General features: G+C 40.2%; 1 protein-coding gene across 1 annotated transcript; it reads right to left on the bottom strand.

Annotated features, from left to right (window-relative positions):
* Positions 1 to 936: 936 nt before the first annotated feature.
* Positions 937 to 22,484, bottom strand: LOC139445228 (uncharacterized). The gene is made up of 14 exons (XM_071226371.1): positions 22,404 to 22,484; positions 16,585 to 17,049; positions 15,919 to 15,969; positions 15,168 to 15,296; positions 13,768 to 14,232; positions 13,102 to 13,152; positions 12,405 to 12,479; positions 9,577 to 9,630; positions 8,178 to 8,642; positions 7,512 to 7,562; positions 6,793 to 6,900; positions 5,395 to 5,859; positions 4,729 to 4,779; positions 937 to 1,361 (listed from the first exon to the last, which is right to left on the bottom strand). The coding sequence occupies exons 1-14, from the start codon at positions 22,468 to 22,470 to the stop codon at positions 937 to 939; spliced, it is 2,922 nt and encodes a 973-aa protein (XP_071082472.1). The 5' UTR covers positions 22,471 to 22,484.
* Between the last annotated feature and the right edge of the window lie 679 nt (positions 22,485 to 23,163).

Consider the following 23,163-nt stretch of genomic DNA (forward strand, 5'->3'; position numbering starts at 1 on the left):
AACAAAACATTCAAGCCATGCCATCGCAGAGGGACACCAACAGTGAGCTTTTCACACTGGCGCCGCGATTTGTTTTGCAGAGCTGCGTCCCTTGGGTACGCCAGAAACCTATGATTGTGGGTTCGAATCCCGGTTCGCCCCGATTATGGTTTTAGGTTTGTCAGCACCATACCCATGCTTGTTGGTTTCACCAAAGTGGTAAACATATGAGACCTGTATCACTTCGGGGCTTTCCTCCCACATTAAGCTGACACGCCGCGATATAACTTGACTACTGTTAAAAGCGGCGTTAAATCCAACTCACTCACTTTTCACACTGTTCCATATTGGGAATATACTAATGTTTACTTATCATTACAAAGCTCTCCCACAGTCTTCAAATAGGAGATCCATGTAACATAAAATTGGTTTTGACATAAAAAATGTTTTCATATTTGAAAGCGCATCATGTGGAACAATGTAGATGCATTGAATGTTGTAAAATTATATGTTTAGTTCACATTTGTTTTAAAATGTAAGGTTGTCGAGATTGTGACGCTATGTAAATAATAACAAATTAACTATCTAATGTATTGACTGAATGAATTGACCTGAAATGTTACCTCAGAGAATTCACAAATTTGGAACACTATTGTGGTCATCACATCGGAATTTAATCTAATTTTGTTTTTACCCCAGCAGCTTGTGTATTATGGTTAAACAAGGCTGTAAAGGTATTTCAGATATATCACAGTATGTCATTTTAATTTTGGGTGCCTGTTCACAGTGACACAGGTCTTAGACATTTACCACTTGCAAGCACGGTGATGTGACTGACTCACTAGAGATAATCCCCAATATACAAGTAGGTCAATGGCTTGTGGTGAACTACAGTATTTAAGTTATTGACTAGAAGTGAAACAACACTGTTTCAGTTCTGTCATGGCGTCCATGTGATCATCCCCAATACTTGAGGAACAGGATAGCCGAGTTAGTCTCGCCCTCCACTACAGGCTGACAGGCGGAGGTGATCCTGCAGGTGCCCGTGTTGCTGATGCTGTACATCACGCAGGTCTTACGTGAAGCGCACATCTCGGCGCAGCTGCCGGATGTTGCCGAGGAGAGCTCCACGACGTCGGGGTTGCTCGGGGACAGTGTTGTGTCGTCGGCTGCTACTTCGAAAACCATTGCCAGATCTTCAGAATAAGGCCGTCGCTCGTTGTCACAATTATTAACTCTCATCTTGACAAAAGTTTGAGCCGTTGCTGAGGTGGCTTCGGGACCACCTGTCTGAGTTGTAGCAGCCGAAGTAGCGGTCGCTGAAGTTGCTGCGGAACCATCGGTCTGAGTTCTTGCAGTTGGAGCTGTGATTTTTGCAGCGTCTGTTGTAATAAAAAAATGAAACAGACGTATAGTACATTGTATAACGGAATCTAGCACTGCAAGTGTGAAAACGACATTACAGTATGGATCATAATTATTTCATAAAATACCAGACCATAGAAAGTCGGTCCCAAGGCATTGAAAGCTGTATCCCTTATCAAAGAACGTTTTAGCAAGTCGAAAGATGCTCTTTAAAACATCGAAGAATGAGCATGCTTGACTGTACCTCAAACGTTCTGCAGTGTCTCGCGGAAACTTAATAGACACTCTGAATCTATGTGCTTGGATCTAAATATAACAGTAGGTTTATCTAGTCATTTTAGTTCGGGTGGGTAAATCAGTAGAAGGGAATTGGCTATTTGACAATAACAGAACTATATCAGATAATCGCGTTTATGAATGAATTAAAACCATTTCCATCGGAACATAGTGTGTATAAAATCACTTTCAGCACAAGGGAAGTCACTTCACAAGAACTTTTGAAAATCTATTTGAATATTTAAATGCTCATTTGTCTAGTTTTATAATCCTCTTGTGTGAGAGAACATATACAGTCAGCGTACGCACGTGCTTCATTATTGATACTGAACACGTTTCGCTGCCCCTCTGTTGGTAATGGTAATGGTGACGACTGCACAAGGAACTTACATGTTTTCTCTTGGTATAATACGGAAGAAGTAATGTCATTGTAGAAATTTTTATGCTATGTTTCAGTTAACTAATATTCCGTGCATATGTATATATAGGTTATCACGCGAATGTGTTTGGGGATGGTAAGTACCCGTATTAGGAATAAACATTGTATTTAGCGAGCCATCCCCAAACACACAAGCGTGATAACCTCTTTGTCACATTATGTCATTCTTTATTTCTGTGCTCGAAAAATCTCTTCCCATCTCCCGCAAATATTACCTAAACATTGCAATGGAATCTGATCCCGCGAGGCTAGTGTCCTCGCTAAATTGTTTCGCAATTTATATCTCCAAAGTTGCCAATACTTGGAAAATCCCTCAGCTATGTCACAGAAAGACCCTGATTTTCAGTATATTAGACTATTCGTTTGATAATGATAGCAACTATGCCAGTAGTTTCTCCAGATTCCCGATGGTTAATTTTGACACGATCGACGAATATCAAGGGTGACGCCATGTTTGTTTATAAACACTGAAAGTAGTCCCTACTTGACCTTTGATATTTGCATCTCTATCCGCATATGACCCCAACAAATATCGTTTTTATCTGTTGGCTTTATCCTCCCGAGAAACCTACCGATTATATACATGTACATATATATGTCCAACATAGTATCGTGGAAGGCGTGTGCTTGAAGATATATTTACTGTATTAGAATTATCAATTACAAAAACTAAACTGAATTTCTCAAAGACTGGTTGATGATAATAATACTCATTATGTATTTCGTAATGATGTTCTGCATTTATCTGGAAATATAAGATCAATATCGAATTGATTGTTGAAGTAAATTCTATTCTTAATATGTAATTGCTTTAATTCTTTATGCCTGAATTACTTTTGGAACTAATTGTCGTAGATCACAAAGAAAATACATAATAGACAGTCATGTCTTGACAAACCGTAACCCTCACTCGATGAGATAAGCATGGTTACAAAAAAAAGGGGTATCGACTCATGGTAATGGATGGATAAGACAAAGGAAGAACTAGGTGTGATGGGATAATCATCAGGACGTGTTGGCTATGTATTGTAAGGATGCAAACAGCCAAGGAAGACGACAGGGACATGTGTATGAACGTTTTGTATGTCTTGATCAATCAGCAATATTGGCGTCTGGCTAGAATGAACCGAATAATTATCGAGGGTACCATCCGTGATCGTCGAGCATGTATATTAGCTGCATACAGACATTTTCCAATCATCTGGTCTGTACGTTTGAACTCCGGTGGCCTGGCACAAGTAAACAGCGGTTTTATTAGCTGCTTGGGCTCGATTTCTCTTTGAAGCCTGTTTTTTTATTAATCGATACTGGACCTAGGGTGCCCTGTGTGGGATCGATCAATGACATTTTGTGTCTGTAAAAAGCTGTTCTGACAGACAGACTGAGACACACAGAACATAGTGGCTACCTCTCACTGAGTTCTACCAGTTTGAAGCACGCCAACGACATTAAGAGTCTATCACGTTGTAGATGACGCATTCCCACCCTGATCACAAATACTGAATTAAAGCAAGAGAAGAGAGCTGACGTGTTTCTGTGGATAATGAGAATCAACAATACACATGGCTCAGTGCAGCTTGACGACCTTTAACGGAAGTGTCAAAATCAAGAACTACCCCTTCCCACGTGCACGGATGAATGATGCGGGTGTTTTGGGACGATAGGTTTTGGGTCCAAAACGGTTCTATCTGTGGCAGTGTTTTTCAAAGCTGATCATTCTGAAGGTGGATCATTTTATTTTCATTTCACGATCGCCTGCTCGTGTTTGAGATTTTATAGAGAAATGCCATTTTCTTATGTTAAGGTATTACTTTACGATATGCCCGTCTCTTTTATAAGTTTTAACTGTGCAGCAAATTTCTTACATCACAAGGTGTTGGCTTAATGTGGAAGAAAAGACCAAAGTAGAGGCACGACATCAGCGTTTACAATTTTCAAGAACCCAGAAAAAATCGCACCATGCTGACCAATGACCATGATCCAGTAACTGGAATTTAAAACCAGACGAAAGGTGACGTGTGAGGTGAGGTCGCGTCCAAGATTATTGAACTTATATAGCGACGTGCATGTACGTGTGTGTGTTTGTGTGGCTGCTTGTACTAGTCCGGACTGATGCCGATTTACAGTGCTAGCTAACTGAGATACCATGCCGCAGTTTAACGTGAATATCCCACTCAGACACAGTATACTGACTCCGAGCCGACCAGTCCTTGTTTTAGCCCCTCAATGCCGAGCACCAGACAGGGTAACAACAAGTACCCTCTTTTAACGTCTTTTAGTATGACGCGGCTGGGGATCGAACCCCGGACCTTCCGCTCTCCGGGCAGACGCTCTACCACAAGACCACGGAGGCGGTCCAGACGAAAGGGTCCATCTCAGGGATATAATTCAGAAAAGCGTGCTGAAGTGGCTTCTCAAACTAGTCCAAGCATGTGGTAAAAATGCTTTCTTCTCGATCTTTGGGTTTGATTTGCCTCTGTTTACATCATTGTGCATTGCCCCCCAAGAACAACAGTGAAATGATTGAGAGTGTGATATCAGAAAGCAACATATGGCCAACAAGAAGCCAGTCTGTCTACTTTAGGTTCATACGTCCTGTCAACTGTTTCCTGGCTACAGAATAAACAGCCAGACTTGTCTCTGATGTACAATGTTTGTAATACACTCACCTATATTTCGGCAACTCATATCGGGGTCAATTGTTCTGCCATCGCGGGGTTCTAAAGTAAAGAAAACTGTATACAGTGAAAAGGGAAGACATGTTGATGCATGTTTAATGTATACACTTATATTTGTTTATGGATTGGAATCAAAGATTGGATTACGACGTCGTCACATCCACGAAGTGGTAAAAACCTGCATCAACTTTAGGCATCCTCTAACAAACAAAACGGAAAACAAACTACTTTGACTATGTTCGATTCCTCTTGGTGTTCCCCTAACAATGATCCACAGGCAATCCCAGGTCATGCATGCATTTGGGTCTGACCTATGTGGCCACCTTCAAACTGTAACACCATGATCTATCTTCCATCATTAAGCAAGTACACAATTTCTAGAATATGACACGTTTCCACGAGGTTCAAGTGGCAAAGTGCTGTGTAATGTAGAGATACGTCCCTTAACTGATCACTAATAATAATTAGAGCTCATACTGGATTCGAAGCTAAGACCCTAGCAAAGGGGCACGACTAAGGGACGCAACTCAGCAAAACAAGCATGTGTGTCTATCATTTAACTTGAAAACATTGTTCATCCTATGCCTCGACGTCATTCCTTATCGGTCACACTGCTCACTGGTCAATACCATGGTTTCACTTTTAGATGTTACTTACCAAATCTATAATTTGCTTCTGTCGTCTTATTGTCAGCTCCCATCTTCACATAGTCGATGTGCTTGAACTGTGGATCACTGACTTCTTTCAATATGGCTTCTCCGACAGTGGTCCCCTTCCCCAGGATGATGACGCCCCCAAACCAAGATATCCAGAACGGTGTCCACGTGGAACCATCACAGATGACAAGTGGCGTGTTTTCGTGGCCGCTGGTGCTCATACCGTCATTCGAACAAAGTAGATGCGCGGCATCACACGATTTCCTAATTCCAACTTTATACTTCTCTAAGCTGTAACGATCGATGTAGATCTCGTATTTGGGTTCGGGGAGATCTTTGTCAGGGTACAGCTCCAGTTTGAAGGCTCCACAATATGCCACAGAGAACGTGAAGGAACAGTGTCCCCTCATGTCCAATTCATAGTCATGTGACCACACCAAATTTGTTCCGACATTTTGGATTTTCTCTGCAACAACAATATATGCATAAATATTCTTTTCAAATGCAAAGTGGATATTACCACAGAGCTTAAAAAACGGAAATGCTCACTTTTTCGGTAACACCTGTTATCAGCACTATTTCATAGTGATTTTTAAACATACATTTACGATAATATAGTCGTGATCATTTCGAAATTATGTAAAATCAACATTACCACAGAGTTGAGTTTGTTATTGATGGAATCTTCCTGTTGAAATGTTAGTGATTGGCTGAAGGTAAAAACGATGTTGTTGCAGTCAGGAGTATTGTAATGCATCGCTTGGTCAGGGAGGGTACGCAGGTCTTGGCGCCTGTCTACGAATCAAGTGCGTCGTCGAAAATGTCTCCCTCTTATTATTGTAGCAAAGGTCTATCAGTAACATTAATTCTTCACTTGACTGGCATCTATTTGAATATCCTCCCCGTAAGCAGCACTCGGGTCATTACAGGGCTGGTTACAACGTAATAATGAAACAACAAATTATGTTTTACTGTTTTAATCTGCCGCTATTTCTGTGACAAAAGTACATTCTTTGACCTGATGTAGTTTGAACGGTCTACATCCAATGAGAAACATGTTTTTCGAATGACCTTGACCTAACGACCTTTTTTTAATTACACAGAAAATCCTTCTTGAGTTTGGTGGTAAATAACGATTTTATGCAATAATCTGGACAATGACCATACCCCTGATGAAATAACGATGTGCCAAAACGATTTCCCGGGTGTATGAAGGAGATACACCATCACGATAGGATATCCGTGAGGTATTAAATCATCATGTGGTTTCAAAAATGAAATTGAATATGCTTCTTATTAAACGTTGGTCGGAGCGTCCTCTTATTAATTTTTAATCTCAATGATCACCTTAGCTTAAGGTTGCTCTGTGGAAGGGTATTTGAACCTCAGTGCGACTCACCTTGTGGAGTTGTTGTTTCAGCTGTTGTGGGACCACCTGTCTGAGTTGTAGCAGCTGTTGTTGTACCATGCGTCGTAGCTGTAGCAACCGGAGCAACTGAAGTTGTTGCTAATGTAAGAAAGAGACACAGACATGCAGAACCTAGTTTAATGGAATGTCAGCACTAAGGGCGTTAATGAAGCATCACAAACAAATGTTTTAATCCTTGGATGGAGGTTAGGATTCATCTCCTAAGTGTGCAGCAAATTACTCACATCACAAGGTGTTGGCTTAATTTGGAAGAGAAGACCAAAGTAGAGGCACGACATAAGCGTTTACGATTTTCAAGAACCCAGAAACATTCGCATCATGCTGACCAATGACCATGATCCAGTAACTGGGATTTAAAACCAGACGAAAGGGTCCATCTTAGGGATATAGTTCAGAAAAGCGTGCTGAAGTGGCTTCTCAAACTAGTCCAAGCATGTGGTAAAATGCTTTCTTCTCGATCTTTGGGTTTGATTTGCCTCTGTTTACATCATAGTGAATTGCCCCCCAATTTTTTCTGAAAGTCCAAGAACAACAGTTAAATGATTGAGAGTGTGATATCAGAAAGCAACATATGGCCAACAAGAAGCCAGTCTGTCTACTTTAGGTTCATACGTCCTGTCAACTGTTTCCTGGCTACAGAATAAACAGCCAGACTTGTCTCTGATGTACAATGTTTGTAATACACTCACCTATATTTCGGCAACTCATATCGGGGTCAATTGTTCTGCCATCGCGGGGTTCTAAAGTAAAGAAAACTGTATACAGTGAAAAGGGAAGACATGTTGATGCATGTTTAATGTATACACTTATATTTGTTTATGGATTGGAATCAAAGATTGGATTACGACGTCGTCACATCCACGAAGTGATAAAAACCTGCGTCAACTTTAGGCATCCTCTAACAAACAAAACGGAAAACAAACTACTTTGACTATGTTCGATTCCTCTTGGTGTTCCCCTAACAATGATCCACAGGCAATCCCAGGTCATGCATGCATTTGGGTCTGACCTATGTGGCCACCTTCAAACTGTAACACCATGATCTATCTTCCATCATTAAGCAAGTACACAATTTCTAGAATATGACACGTTTCCACGGGGTTCAAGTGGCAAAGTGCTGTGTAATGTGGAGATACGTCCCTTAACTGATCACTAATAATAATTAGAGCTCATACTGGATTCGAACCTAAGACCCTAGCAAAGGGGCACGACTAAGGGACGCAACTCAGCAAAACAAGCATGTGTGTCTATCATTTAACTTGAAAACATTGTTCATCCTATGCCTCGACGTCATTCCTTATCGGTCACACTGCTCACTGGTCAATACCATGGTTTCACTTTTAGATGTTACTTACCAAATCTATAATTTGCTTCTGTCGTCTTATTGTCAGCTCCCATCTTCACATAGTCGATGTGCTTGAACTGTGGATCACTGACTTCTTTCAATATGGCTTCTCCGACAGTGGTCCCCTTCCCCAGGATGATGACGCCCCCAAACCAAGATATCCAGAACGGTGTCCACGTGGAACCATCACAGATGACAAGTGGCGTGTTTTCGTGGCCGCTGGTGCCCATACCGTCATTCGAACAAAGTAGATGCGCGGCATCACACGATTTCCTAATTCCAACTTTATACTTCTCTAAGCTGTAACGATCGATGTAGATCTCGTATTTGGGTTCGGGGAGATCTTTGTCAGGGTACAGCTCCAGTTTGAAGGCTCCACAATATGCCACAGAGAACGTGAAGGAACAGTGTCCCCTCATGTCCAATTCATAGTCATGTGACCACACCAAATTTGTTCCGACATTTTGGATTTTCACTGCAACAACAAATATATGCATAAATATTCTTTTCAAATGCAAAGTGGATATTACCACAGAGCTTAAAAAACGGAAATGCTCACTTTTTCGGTAACACCTGTTATCAGCACTATTTCATAGTGATTTTTAAACATACATTTACGATAATATAGTCGTGATCATTTCGAAATTATGTAAAATCAACATTACCACAGAGTTGAGTTTGTTATTGATGGAATCTTCCTGTTGAAATGTTAGTGATTGGCTGAAGGTAAAAACGATGTTGTTGCAGTCAGGAGTATTGTAATGCATCGCTTGGTCAGGGAGGGTACGCAGGTCTTGGCGCCTGTCTACGAATCAAGTGCGTCGTCGAAAATGTCTCCCTCTTATTATTGTAGCAAAGGTCTATCAGTAACATTAATTCTTCACTTGACTGGCATCTATTTGAATATCCTCCCCGTAAGCAGCACTCGGGTCATTACAGGGCTGGTTACAACGTAATAATGAAACAACAAATTATGTTTTACTGTTTTAATCTGCCGCTGTTTCTGTGACAAAAGTACATTCTTTGACCTGATGTAGTTTGAACGGTCTACATCCAATGAGAAACATGTTTTTCGAATGACCTTGACCTAACGACCTTTTTTTAATTACACAGAAAATCCTTCTTGAGTTTGGTGGTAAATAACGATTTTATGCAATAATCTGGACAATGACCATACCCCTGATGAAATAACGATGTGCCAAAACGATTTCCCGGGTGTATGAAGGAGATACACCATCACGATAGGATATCCGTGAGGTATTAAATCATCATGTGGTTTCAAAAATGAAATTGAATATGCTTCTTATTAAACGTTGGTCGGAGCGTCCTCTTATTAATTTTTAATCTCAATGATCACCTTAGCTTAAGGTTGCTCTGTGGAAGGGTATTTGAACCTCAGTGCGACTCACCTTGTGGAGTTGTTGTTTCAGCTGTTGTGGGACCACCTGTCTGAGTTGTAGCAGCTGTTGTTGTACCATGCGTCGTAGCTGTAGCAACCGGAGCAACTGAAGTTGTTGCTAATGTAAGAAAGAGACACAGACATGCAGAACCTAGTTTAATTGAATGTCAGCACTAAGGGCGTTAATGAAGCATCACAAACAAGTGTTTTAATCCTTTATCAATGCTTGGATGGAGGTTAGGATTCATCTCCTAAGTGTGCAGCAAATTACTCACATCACAAGGTGTTGGCTTAATTTGGAAGAGAAGACCAAAGTAGAGGCACGACATAAGCGTTTACGATTTTCAAGAACCCAGAAACATTCGCATCATGCTGACCAATGACCATGATCCAGTAACTGGGATTTAAAACCAGACGAAAGGGTCCATCTTAGGGATATAGTTCAGAAAAGCGTGCTGAAGTGGCTTCTCAAACTAGTCCAAGCATGTGGTAAAATGCTTTCTTCTCGATCTTTGGGTTTGATTTGCCTCTGTTTACATCATAGTGCATTGCCCCCCAATTTTTTCTGAAAGTCCAAGAACAACAGTTAAATGATTGAGAGTGTGATATCAGAAAGCAACATATGGCCAACAAGAAGCCAGTCTGTCTACTTTAGGTTCATACGTCCTGTCAACTGTTTCCTGGCTACAGAATAAACAGCCAGACTTGTCTCTGATGTACAATGTTTGTAATACACTCACCTATATTTCGGCAACTCATATCGGGGTCAATTGTTCTGCCATCGCGGGGTTCTAAAGTAAAGAAAACTGTATACAGTGAAAAGGGAAGACATGTTGATGCATGTTTAATGTATACACTTATATTTGTTTATGGATTGGAATCAAAGATTGGATTACGACGTCGTCACATCCACGAAGTGATAAAAACCTGCGTCAACTTTAGGCATCCTCTAACAAACAAAACGGAAAACAAACTACTTTGACTATGTTCGATTCCTCTTGGTGTTCCCCTAACAATGATCCACAGGCAATCCCAGGTCATGCATGCATTTGGGTCTGACCTATGTGGCCACCTTCAAACTGTAACACCATGATCTATCTTCCATCATTAAGCAAGTACACAATTTCTAGAATATGACACGTTTCCACGGGGTTCAAGTGGCAAAGTGCTGTGTAATGTGGAGATACGTCCCTTAACTGATCACTAATAATAATTAGAGCTCATACTGGATTCGAACCTAAGACCCTAGCAAAGGGGCACGACTAAGGGACGCAACTCAGCAAAACAAGCATGTGTGTCTATCATTTAACTTGAAAACATTGTTCATCCTATGCCTCGACGTCATTCCTTATCGGTCACACTGCTCACTGGTCAATACCATGGTTTCACTTTTAGATGTTACTTACCAAATCTATAATTTGCTTCTGTCGTCTTATTGTCAGCTCCCATCTTCACATAGTCGATGTGCTTGAACTGTGGATCACTGACTTCTTTCAATATGGCTTCTCCGACAGTGGTCCCCTTCCCCAGGATGATGACGCCCCCAAACCAAGATATCCAGAACGGTGTCCACGTGGAATCATCACAGATGACAAGTGGCGTGTTTTCGTGGCCGCTGGTGCCCATACCGTCATTCGAACAAAGTAGATGCGCGGCATCACACGATTTCCTAATTCCAACTTTATACTTCTCTAAGCTGTAACGATCGATGTAGATCTCGTATTTGGGTTCGGGGAGATCTTTGTCAGGGTACAGCTCCAGTTTGAAGGCTCCACAATATGCCACAGAGAACGTGAAGGAACAGTGTCCCCTCATGTCCAATTCATAGTCATGTGACCACACCAAATTTGTTCCGACATTTTGGATTTTCACTGCAACAACAAATATATGCATAAATATTCTTTTCAAATGCAAAGTGGATATTACCACAGAGCTTAAAAAACGGAAATGCTCACTTTTTCGGTAACACCTGTTATCAGCACTATTTCATAGTGATTTTTAAACATACATTTACGATAATATAGTCGTGATCATTTCGAAATTATGTAAAATCAACATTACCACAGAGTTGAGTTTGTTATTAATGGAATCTTCCTGTTGAAATGTTAGTGATTGGCTGAAGGTAAAAACGATGTTGTTGCAGTCAGGAGTATTGTAATGCATCGCTTGGTCAGGGAGGGTACGCAGGTCTTGGCGCCTGTCTACGAATCAAGTGCGTCGTCGAAAATGTCTCCCTCTTATTATTGTAGCAAAGGTCTATCAGTAACATTAATTCTTCACTTGACTGGCATCTATTTGAATATCCTCCCCGTAAGCAGCACTCGGGTCATTACAGGGCTGGTTACAACGTAATAATGAAACAACAAATTATGTTTTACTGTTTTAATCTGCCGCTATTTCTGTGACAAAAGTACATTCTTTGACCTGATGTAGTTTGAACGGTCTACATCCAATGAGAAACATGTTTTTCGAATGACCTTGACCTAACGACCTTTTTTTAATTACACAGAAAATCCTTCTTGAGTTTGGTGGTAAATAACGATTTTATGCAATAATCTGGACAATGACCATACCCCTGATGAAATAACGATGTGCCAAAACGATTTCCCGGGTGTATGAAGGAGATACACCATCACGATAGGATATCCGTGAGGTATTAAATCATCATGTGGTTTCAAAAATGAAATTGAATATGCTTCTTATTAAACGTTGGTCGGAGCGTCCTCTTATTAATTTTTAATCTCAATGATCACCTTAGCTTAAGGTTGCTCTGTGGAAGGGTATTTGAACCTCAGTGCGACTCACCTTGTGGAGTTGTTGTTTCAGCTGTTGTGGGACCACCTGTCTGAGTTGTAGCAGCTGTTGTTGTACCATGCGTCGTAGCTGTAGCAACCGGAGCAACTGAAGTTGTTGCTAATGTAAGAAAGAGACACAGACATGCAGAACCTAGTTTAATTGAATGTCAGCACTAAGGGCGTTAATGAAGCATCACAAACAAGTGTTTTAATCCTTTATCAATGCTTGGATGGAGGTTAGGATTCATCTCCTAAGTGTGCAGCAAATTACTCACATCACAAGGTGTTGGCTTAATTTGGAAGAGAAGACCAAAGTAGAGGCACGACATAAGCGTTTACGATTTTCAAGAACCCAGAAACATTCGCATCATGCTGACCAATGACCATGATCCAGTAACTGGGATTTAAAACCAGACGAAAGGGTCCATCTTAGGGATATAGTTCAGAAAAGCGTGCTGAAGTGGCTTCTCAAACTAGTCCAAGCATGTGGTAAAATGCTTTCTTCTCGATCTTTGGGTTTGATTTGCCTCTGTTTACATCATAGTGCATTGCCCCCCATTTTTTTCTGAAAGTCCAAGAACAACAGTTAAATGATTGAGAGTGTGATATCAGAAAGCAACATATGGCCAACAAGAAGCCAGTCTGTCTACTTTAGGTTCATACGTCCTGTCAACTGTTTCCTGGCTACAGAATAAACAGCCAGACTTGTCTCTGATGTACAATGTTTGTAATACACTCACCTATATTTCGGCAACTCATATCGGGGTCAATTGTTCTGCCATCGCGGGGTTCTAAAGTAAAGAAAACTGTATACAGTGAAAAGGGAAGACATGTTGATGCATGTTTAATGTATACACTTATATTTGTTTATGGATTGGAATCAAAGATTGGATTACGACGTCGTCACATCCACGAAGTGATAAAAACCTGCATCAACTTTAGGCATCCTCTAACAAACAAAACGGAAAACAAACTACTTTGACTATGTTCGATTCCTCTTGGTGTTCCCCTAACAATGATCCACAGGCAATCCCAGGTCATGCATGCATTTGGGTCTGACCTATGTGGCCACCTTCAAACTGTAACACCATGATCTATCTTCCATCATTAAGCAAGTACACAATTTCTAGAATATGACACGTTTCCACGGGGTTCAAGTGGCAAAGTGCTGTGTAATGTAGAGATACGTCCCTTAACTGATCACTAATAATAATTAGAGCTCATACTGGATTCGAAGCTAAGACCCTAGCAAAGGGGCACGCCTAAGGGACGGAACTCAGCAAAACAGGCATGTGTGTCTATCATTTAACTTGAAAACATTGTTCATCCTATGCCTCGACGTCATTCCTTATCGGTCACACTGCTCACTGGTCAATACCATGGTTTCACTTTTAGATGTTACTTACCAAATCTATAATTTGCTTCTGTCGTCTTATTGTCAGCTCCCATCTTCACATAGTCGATGTGCTTGAACTGTGGATCACTGACTTCTTTCAATATGGCTTCTCCGACAGTGGTCCCCTTCCCCAGGATGATGACGCCCCCAAACCAAGATATCCAGAACGGTGTCCACGTGGAACCATCACAGATGACAAGTGGCGTGTTTTCGTGGCCGCTGGTGCCCATACCGTCATTCGAACAAAGTAGATGCGCGGCATCACACGATTTCCTAATTCCAACTTTATACTTCTCTAAGCTGTAACGATCGATGTAGATCTCGTATTTGGGTTCGGGGAGATCTTTGTCAGGGTACAGCTCCAGTTTGAAGGCTCCACAATATGCCACAGAGAACGTGAAGGAACAGTGTCCCCTCATGTCCAATTCATAGTCATGTGACCACACCAAATTTGTTCCGACATTTTGGATTTTCACTGCAACAACAAATATATGCATAAATATTCTTTTCAAATGCAAAGTGGATATTACCACAGAGCTTAAAAAACGGAAATGCTCACTTTTTCGGTAACACCTGTTATCAGCACTATTTCATAGTGATTTTTAAACATACATTTACGATAATATAGTCGTGATCATTTCGAAATTATGTAAAATCAACATTACCACAGAGTTGAGTTTGTTATTGATGGAATCTTCCTGTTGAAATGTTAGTGATTGGCTGAAGGTAAAAACGATGTTGTTGCAGTCAGGAGTATTGTAATGCATCGCTTGGACAGGGAGGGTACGCAGGTCTTGGCGCCTGTCTACGAATCAAGTGCGTCGTCGAAAAATGTCTCCCTCTTATTATTGTAGCAAAAGTCTATCAGTAACATTAATTCTTCACTTGACTGGCATCTATTTGAATATCCTCCCCGTAAGCAGCACTCGGGTCATTACAGGGCTGGTTACAACGTAATAATGAAACAACAAATTATGTTTTACTGTTTTAATCTGCCGCTATTTCTGTGACAAAAGTACATTCTTTGACCTGATGTAGTTTGAACGGTCTACATCCAATGAGAAACATGTTTTTCGAATGACCTTGACCTAACGACCTTTTTTTAATTACACAGAAAATCCTTCTTGAGTTTGGTGGTAAATAACGATTTTATGCAATAATCTGGACAATGACCATACCCCTGATGAAATAACGATGTGCCAAAACGATTCCCCGGGTGTATGAAGGAGATACACCATCACGATAGGATATCCGTGAGGTATTAAATCATCATGTGGTTTCAAAAATGAAATTGAATATGCTTCTTATTAAACGTTGGTCGGAGCGTCCTCTTATTAAATTTTAATCTCAATGATCACCTTAGCTTAAGGTTGTTCTGTGGAAGGGTATTTGAACCTCAGTGCGACTCACCTTGTGGAGTTGTTGTTTCAGCTGTTGTGGGACCACCTGTCTGAGTTGTAGCAGCTGGAGTTGTGGTTGTAGCAGCTGTTGTTGTGCCATGCGTCGTAGCTGTAGCAACCGGAGCAACTGAAGTTGTCGCTAATGTAAGAAAAAGACACAGACATGCAGAACCTAGTTTAATGGAATGTCAGCACTAAGGGCGTTAATGAAGCATCACAAACTAATGTTTTAATCCTTTATCAATGCTTGGATGGAGGTTAGGATTCATCTCCTAAGTGTGCAGCAAATTACTCACACCACAAAGTGTTGGCTTTATTTGGAAGAGAAGACCAAAGTAGAGGCACGACATAAGCGTTTACGATTTTCAAGAACCCAGAAACATTCGCATCATGCTGACCAATGACCATGATCCAGTAACTGGGATTTAAAACCAGACGAAAGGGTCCATCTTAGGGATATAGTTCAGAAAAGCGTGCTGAAGTGGCTTCTCAAACTAGTCCAAGCATGTGGTAAAATGCTTTCTTCTCGATCTTTGGGTTTGATTTGCCTCTGTTTACATCATAGTGCATTGTCCCCAATTTTTTTCTGAAAGTCCAAGATCAACAGTTAAATGATTGAGAGTGTGATATCAGAAAGCAACATATGGCCAACAAGAAGCCAGTCTGTCTTCTTTAGGTTCATACGTCCTGTCAACTGTTTCCTGGCTACAGAATAAACAGCCAGACTTGTCTCTGATGTACAATGTTTGTAATACACTCACCTATATTTCGGCAACTCATATCGGGGTCAATTGTTCTGCCATCGCGGGGTTCTAAAGTAAAGAAAACTGTATACAGTGAAAAGGGAAGACATGTTGATGCATGTTTAATGTATACACTTATATTTGTTTATGGATTGGAATCAAAGATTGGATTACGACGTCGTCACATCCACGAAGTGATAAAAACCTGCATCAACTTTAGGCATCCTCTAACAAACAAAACGGAAAACAAACTACTTTGACTATGTTCGATTCCTCTTGGTGTTCCCCTAACAATGATCCACAGGCAATCCCAGGTCATGCATGCATTTGGGTCTGACCTATGTGGCCACCTTCAAACTGTAACACCATGATCTATCTTCCATCATTAAGCAAGTACACAATTTCTAGAATATGACACGTTTCCACGGGGTTCAAGTGGCAAAGTGCTGTGTAATGTAGAGATACGTCCCTTAACTGATCACTAATAATAATTAGAGCTCATACTGGATTCGAAGCTAAGACCCTAGCAAAGGGGCACGCCTAAGGGACGGAACTCAGCAAAACAGGCATGTGTGTCTATCATTTAACTTGAAAACATTGTTCATCCTATGCCTCGACGTCATTCCTTATCGGTCACACTGCTCACTGGTCAATACCATGGTTTCACTTTTAGATGTTACTTACCAAATCTATAATTTGCTTCTGTCGTCTTATTGTCAGCTCCCATCTTCACATAGTCGATGTGCTTGAACTGTGGATCACTGACTTCTTTCAATATGGCTTCTCCGACAGTGGTCCCCTTCCCCAGGATGATGACGCCCCCAAACCAAGATATCCAGAACGGTGTCCACGTGGAACCATCACAGATGACAAGTGGCGTGTTTTCGTGGCCGCTGGTGCCCATACCGTCATTCGAACAAAGTAGATGCGCGGCATCACACGATTTCCTAATTCCAACTTTATACTTCTCTAAGCTGTAACGATCGATGTAGATCTCGTATTTGGGTTCGGGGAGATCTTTGTCAGGGTACAGCTCCAGTTTGAAGGCTCCACAATATGCCACAGAGAACGTGAAGGAACAGTGTCCCCTCATGTCCAATTCATAGTCATGTGACCACACCAAATTTGTTCCGACATTTTGGATTTTCTCTGCAACAACAATATATGCATAAATATTCTTTTCAAATGCAAAGTGGATATTACCACAGAGCTTAAAAAACGGAAATGCTCACTTTTTCGGTAACACCTGTTATCAGCACTATTTCATAGTGATTTTTAAACATACATTTACGATAATATAGTCGTGATCATTTCGAAATTATGTAAAATCAACATTACCACAGAGTTGAGTTTGTTATTGATGGAATCTTCCTGTTGAAATGTTAGTGATTGGCTGAAGGTAAAAACGATGTTGTTGCAGTCAGGAGTATTGTAATGCATCGCTTGGTCAGGGAGGGTACGCAGGTCTTGGCGCCTGTCTACGAATCAAGTGCGTCGTCGAAAATGTCTCCCTCTTATTATTGTAGCAAAGGTCTATCAGTAACATTAATTCTTCACTTGACTGGCATCTATTTGAATATCCTCCCCGTAAGCAGCACGCGGGCCATTACAGGGCTGGTTACAACGTAATAATGAAACAAAAAATTATGTTTTACTGTTTTAATCTGCCGCTATTTCTGTGACAAAAGTACATTCTTTGATCTGATGCTATTTACCAAACTTACTAATCGCAGTTTCAACGATGTACATCCAATGGGAAACTCGTTTTTTTATCGAATGACCTTGACCTTGACCATACGGTGAGTTAGGTGGTAAATAAAGTTTTTATGTTATAATCTGGATGATGACCTTGACCCCTGATGAAATAACAATGTGCCGAAAAGATTGATATATGATATCCCTGTTGTATTAAATCACCATGTGCTTTCAGAAATTAAATTGCATATGCAACTCATTAAAAGTTGGTCGGAGTGACCTTTGTTTGATACAACAGAATGTGGCATTACTTGTCACACGTAATTATGCCAACATTATAATCACCATAAGGCCAGATTAAAGGTATAAAAGTGAACATGTCCTTTACAAATGACCTTCACTCTGACCTTGTCCTTACACATATGTCAGTTCTGGGTCCCGATCGAAGGATGAAAGGTGCTAAGATCCTTCTTGAGTGTAAAAGTAATGCTAACGGATTTAGTAGCAGACCCTTTAGTGATGTCATTTGATTGTGACATCATAGTAACCAATGACGCCACAATGGTCTGCAGAGCATTATGATTCAATTTCATTGCAGCGACATCTACAATGACCTATAATAGATCTTAAGTTAGGCAGTATACATAACTATCTTAACTCGGATTCGAATCTCTTGAACACATTCAGGTTTCACCAGTGATGGGAACACTCGTTTGAAGGGTCATTGGCCCAAATGGTGTCTGAAGAGAAGCTGTTTAAGACGAATAATGTTTTTGCATTTTCGATTTTGAATTTTCGATCAATATCTCTTCCACCAAGTTGTATATGACCCTTATATTGTTTTGAGAAGATGTTTTGAATTCTTTTAAATCCAAGGTGACTGGCTGCCTGGTGGGTAGAGTGAAATTGCAATATTGATTTTTTCAAATAAACTTGAACCCCTTATAGTAACATACATCAACGCACAATAAAAGAAGAAAAAAAACATGAAACAAATTATGGAAAACGAGGAGCGGCTTGTGACGGTATTAGCTCGCTCGGCCTTTCAGGCCAAACGAGTTGAAAAGAATTCTCATCAACAAATATTTCGTAGTCACTCCGCCGGATCCACCACCGTGGCAAATGATCCCACGGCTACATCTGATTCGCCGCACATAGTGTTGACGTAGTGTTAAAATTTAGGAGTCAGAGGTTTCGCATATGATATTCTAATATGTTTAATTTGATAAGTCTCTTGCTGCTCTTTGCTGCTTTTTTTTACTTTGCAGTTTTGTGATTTCCAATGTGTAATTATGCTACAAAAATTGTACCCATGAAGCTCGTCGTTCATGTCATGTTGAGATCGGTTGTATTATGTCACTAAAATTGTACTCAAGAAGCTGGTCGTACATAGCATGTTGAGATCGGTTGTATTATGTTACTTAAATTGTACTCAAGAAGCTGGTCGTACATAGCATGTTGAGATCGGTTGTATTATGTCACTAAAATTGTACTCAAGAAGCTGGTCGTACATAGCATGTTGAGATCGGAGGTATTATGTCACTAAAATTGTACTCAAGAAGCTTGTCGTACATATAATGTTGAGATCGGAGGTATTATGTCACTAAAATTGTACTCAAGAAGCTCGTCGTACATAGCATGTTGAGATCGATGGTATTATGTCACTAAAATTGTACTCAAGAAGCTGGTCGCACATATAATGTTGAGATCGGTTGTATTATGTTACTAAAATTGTACTCAAGAAGCTGGTCGTACATATAATGTGGAGATCGGAGGTATTATGTTATTAAAATTGTACTCAAGAAGCTGGTCGTACATAGCATGTTGAATTCGGAGGTATTATGTCACTAAAATTGAACTCAAAACGCTTGTCGTACATGTCATGTTGAGATCGGTGGTATTATGTCACTAAAATTGTACTCAAGATGCTGGTCGTACATAGCATGTTGAGATCGGAGGTATTATGTCACTAAAATTGTACTCAAGAAGCTGGTCGTACATAGCATGTTGAGATCAGTGGTATTATGTCACTAAAATTGTACTCAAGAAGCTGGTCGTACATGTCATGTTGAGATCGGTGGTATTATGTCACTAAAATTGTACTCAAGAAGCTGGTCGTACATAGCATGTTGGGATCAGAGGTATTATGTTACTAAAATTGTACTCAAGAAGCTTGTTGTACATGTCATGTTGAGATCGGTGGTAATATGCTACTAAAATTGTACTCAAGAAGCTGGTCGTACATAGCATGTTGAGATCGGAGGTATTATGTCACTAAAATTGTACTCAAGAAGCTGGTCGTACATAGCATGTTTAGATCGGAGGTATTATGTTACTAAAATTGTACTCAAGAAGCTGGTCGTACATATAATGTTGAGATCGGTTGTATTATGTTACTAAAATTGTACTCAAGAAGCTGGTCGTACATAGCATGTTGAGATCGGAGGTATAATGTCACTAAAATTGTACTCAAGAAGCTGGTCGTACATAGCATGTTGAGATCGGAGGTATTATGTCACTAAAATTGTACTCAAGAAGCTTGTCGTACATGTCATGTTGAGATCGGTGGTATTATGCTACTGAAATTGTACTCAAGAAGCTGGTCGTACATGTCATGTTGAGATCAGTTGTATTATGTCACTAAAATTGTACTCAAGAAGCTGGCCGTACATGTCATGTTGAGATCGGTGGTATTATGTCACTAAAATTGTACTGCAGGAGCTGGTTGTACAAAGCATGTTGAGATCGGAGGTATAATGTTATTAAAATTGTACACAAGAAGCTGGTCGTACATAGCATGTTGAGATCGGTGGTATTTAGTTACTAAAACTGTACTCAAGAAGGTGGTCGTACATAGCATGTTGAGATCGGAGGTATAATGTTACTAACATAGTACTCAAGAAGCTCGTCGTACATATAATGTTGAGATCGGGGGTATTATGTTACTATAATTGTACTGAATGAGCTGGTTGTACAAAGCATGTTGAGATCGGAGGTATAATGTTACTAAAATTGTACTCAAGAAGCTGGTCGTACATATAATGTTGAGATCGGAGGTATTATGTCACTAAAATTGTACTCAAGCAGCTGGTCGTACATAGCATGTTGAGATCGGTTGTATTATGCTACTAAAATTGTACTCAAGAAGCTGGTCGTACATAGCATGTTGAGATCGGAGGTATAATGTTACTAAAATTGTACTCAAGAAGCTGGTCGTACATATAATGTTGAGATCGGAGGTATTATGTTACTAAAATAGTACTCAAGAAGCTGGTCGTACATATAATGTTGAGATCGATGGTATTATGTTACTAAAATTGTACTCAAGAAGCTGGTCGTACATAGCATGTTGAGATCGGTGGTATTATGTCACTAAAATTGTACTCAAGAAGCTTGTCGTACATGTCATGTTGAGATCGGTGGTATTATGCTACTGAAATTGTACTCAAGAAGCTGGTCGTACATGTCATGTTGAGATCGGTGGTATTATGTCACTAAAATTGTACTCAAGAAGCTGGTCGTACATAGCATGTTGAGATTGGTGGTATTATGTCACTAAAATTGTACCCAAGAAGCTGGTCGTACATAGCATGTTGAGATCGGTGGTATTTTGCTACTGAAATTGTACTCAAGAAGCTGGTCGTACATGTCATGTTGAGATCGGTGGTATTATGCTACTAAAATTGTACTCAAGAAGCTGGTCGTACATAGCATGTTGAGATCGGTGGTATTGAGTTACTAAAATTGTACTGAAGCAGGTGGTCGTACATAGCATGTTGAGATCGGAGGTATAATGTTACTAAACTTGTACTCAAGAAGCTGGTCGTACATATTATTTGGAGATCGGGGGTATTTTGTTACTAAAATTGTACCCAAGAAGCTGGTCGTACATAGAATGTTGAGATCGGTGGTATTGAGTTACTAAAATTGTACTGAAGCAGGTGGTCGTACATAGCATGTTGAGATCGGAGGTATAATGTTACTAAAATTGTACTCAAGAAGCTGGTCGTACATAGAATGTTGAGATCGGTGGTATTATGCTACTAAAATTGTACTCAAGAAGCTGGTCGTACATATAATGTTGAGATCCGGGGTATTATGTTACTATAATTGTACTGAAGGAGCTGGTTGTACAAAGCATGTTGAGATCGGTGGTATTATGTCACTAAAATTGTACTCAAGAAGCTGGTCGTACATAGCATGTTGAGATCGGAGGTATAATGTTACTAAAATTTTACTCAAGAAGGTGTAAATTAAGAGTAGGCTGTACCGATCTTAACAAACAGAGGTTTTATAGATTTATTCATGATGATCCTACCAGCAGCTGTAGTTATCATAACGAAGGCAGTCTTCATGATTTATTCCAATATTTCAATTAATGCGACATTAGATGAACATGCTATGTCAAGAGCATTAATATCAAGCCCGTGTTGTTTTGAAATACTAATCTACAAGATGATAGATATTGATATTAAAACGACTGGATCTGTTCACAACAAAATTACCCTGACAAATAGATTTTGCTAAGACTTATTTAATATCATAATGTATTGTACCATGACATTGATGAATGCTTGATTCTGATAAGTTAAAAAGAGGTTTCCTTTTTGTTACGGAAACCCCTTTCAAACAGTTTAAGCCTTTCCCCAAAAATATGTGCGCGGGAATACCTCGATAGCCTTCATATCGATTCATAAAAATAGGTTTATCTCCTTATTCCGTTATTAATGTCTGTTACATGTAAATTTTGCTTCTCTTCGGGACTGCTTTAGTGTTTTTTATGAAAAAGTAAGGATGCCTCAACTTACCACCATCCACCATAAGTGTGGTCCCTAGCAGAATACACAGGTCCAGCGTATACATACTCAATGACATCTCAAAGAGGGATGTTCTTCATACCAAGAGCAGCAAGTCAAGTCATCGTTGGTGTCCTAACAGATCAGTTGTGAGCGCGCCCTCTGAAAGGAGCCTTTAGTCTGATATTATTGATGAAACCTAAACGCCCGGTAACGCCAACGACAGGGTGTCCCATGATGCCACACAAGGAGAGCGTGACCTTGTGGACGAGTGTAGTGTCTGTCAGGTGATGGCATTGTTTCTTTCATAAGTGTACTGACAGCTAATTAGCTGCAATGTAGATATCGCTTGATCTCACACAAGCGATATCTCCTGTGGGAGCCAGTTTTGGATGATAAATGTAAGCAATACAGCTTTGAGTATAATAGTCAATTGGCCACCATCAGAAAAGAGGCTTAGTTTAGATTTTCGTTCCCACATTTCCCCGTATACCTTAAACCTTTTCTATTGCATAAAGAAGGCAAATGTACGCAATGTTCTTTTGGTGGTAAGCTTGCAAGTGTGTGCGTGAATTTTCAAGGGGTCAATATTGCTTAATTGGAAGGTTAAAATGCATAATTTGACAAAGTTGGCTGTAACATTTTTAGCATTGCCTCCTGCAATGGATACGACCGTATTGTCATTCACAGCCGAGACACTGATGTTAGTACTGTTGATACATAATAAACATCGGTTTTCTGCTTTGATATGGATGAGTGCAGGTGCTGCAAA

Source organism: Haliotis cracherodii, unplaced genomic scaffold, assembly GCF_022045235.1.
Source record: "Haliotis cracherodii isolate W230 unplaced genomic scaffold, xgHalCrac1.p SCAF_10, whole genome shotgun sequence".
NCBI classification, from domain to species: Eukaryota; Metazoa; Mollusca; class Gastropoda; order Lepetellida; family Haliotidae; genus Haliotis; species Haliotis cracherodii.

Bases quoted from the DNA above. Each gene is read 5' to 3' on its own strand.
- LOC139445228 (XM_071226371.1), bottom strand. From the start codon at position 22,470: ATGTCATTGAGTATGTATACGCTGGACCTGTGTATTCTGCTAGGGACC. The intron at 15,970-16,584 runs GTAAGTAACATC...TCTTTACTTTAG, and splicing joins AGAAGCAAATTATAGATTTG to AACCCCGCGATGGCAGAACA. The intron at 13,153-13,767 runs GTAAGTAACATC...TCTTTACTTTAG, and splicing joins AGAAGCAAATTATAGATTTG to AACCCCGCGATGGCAGAACA.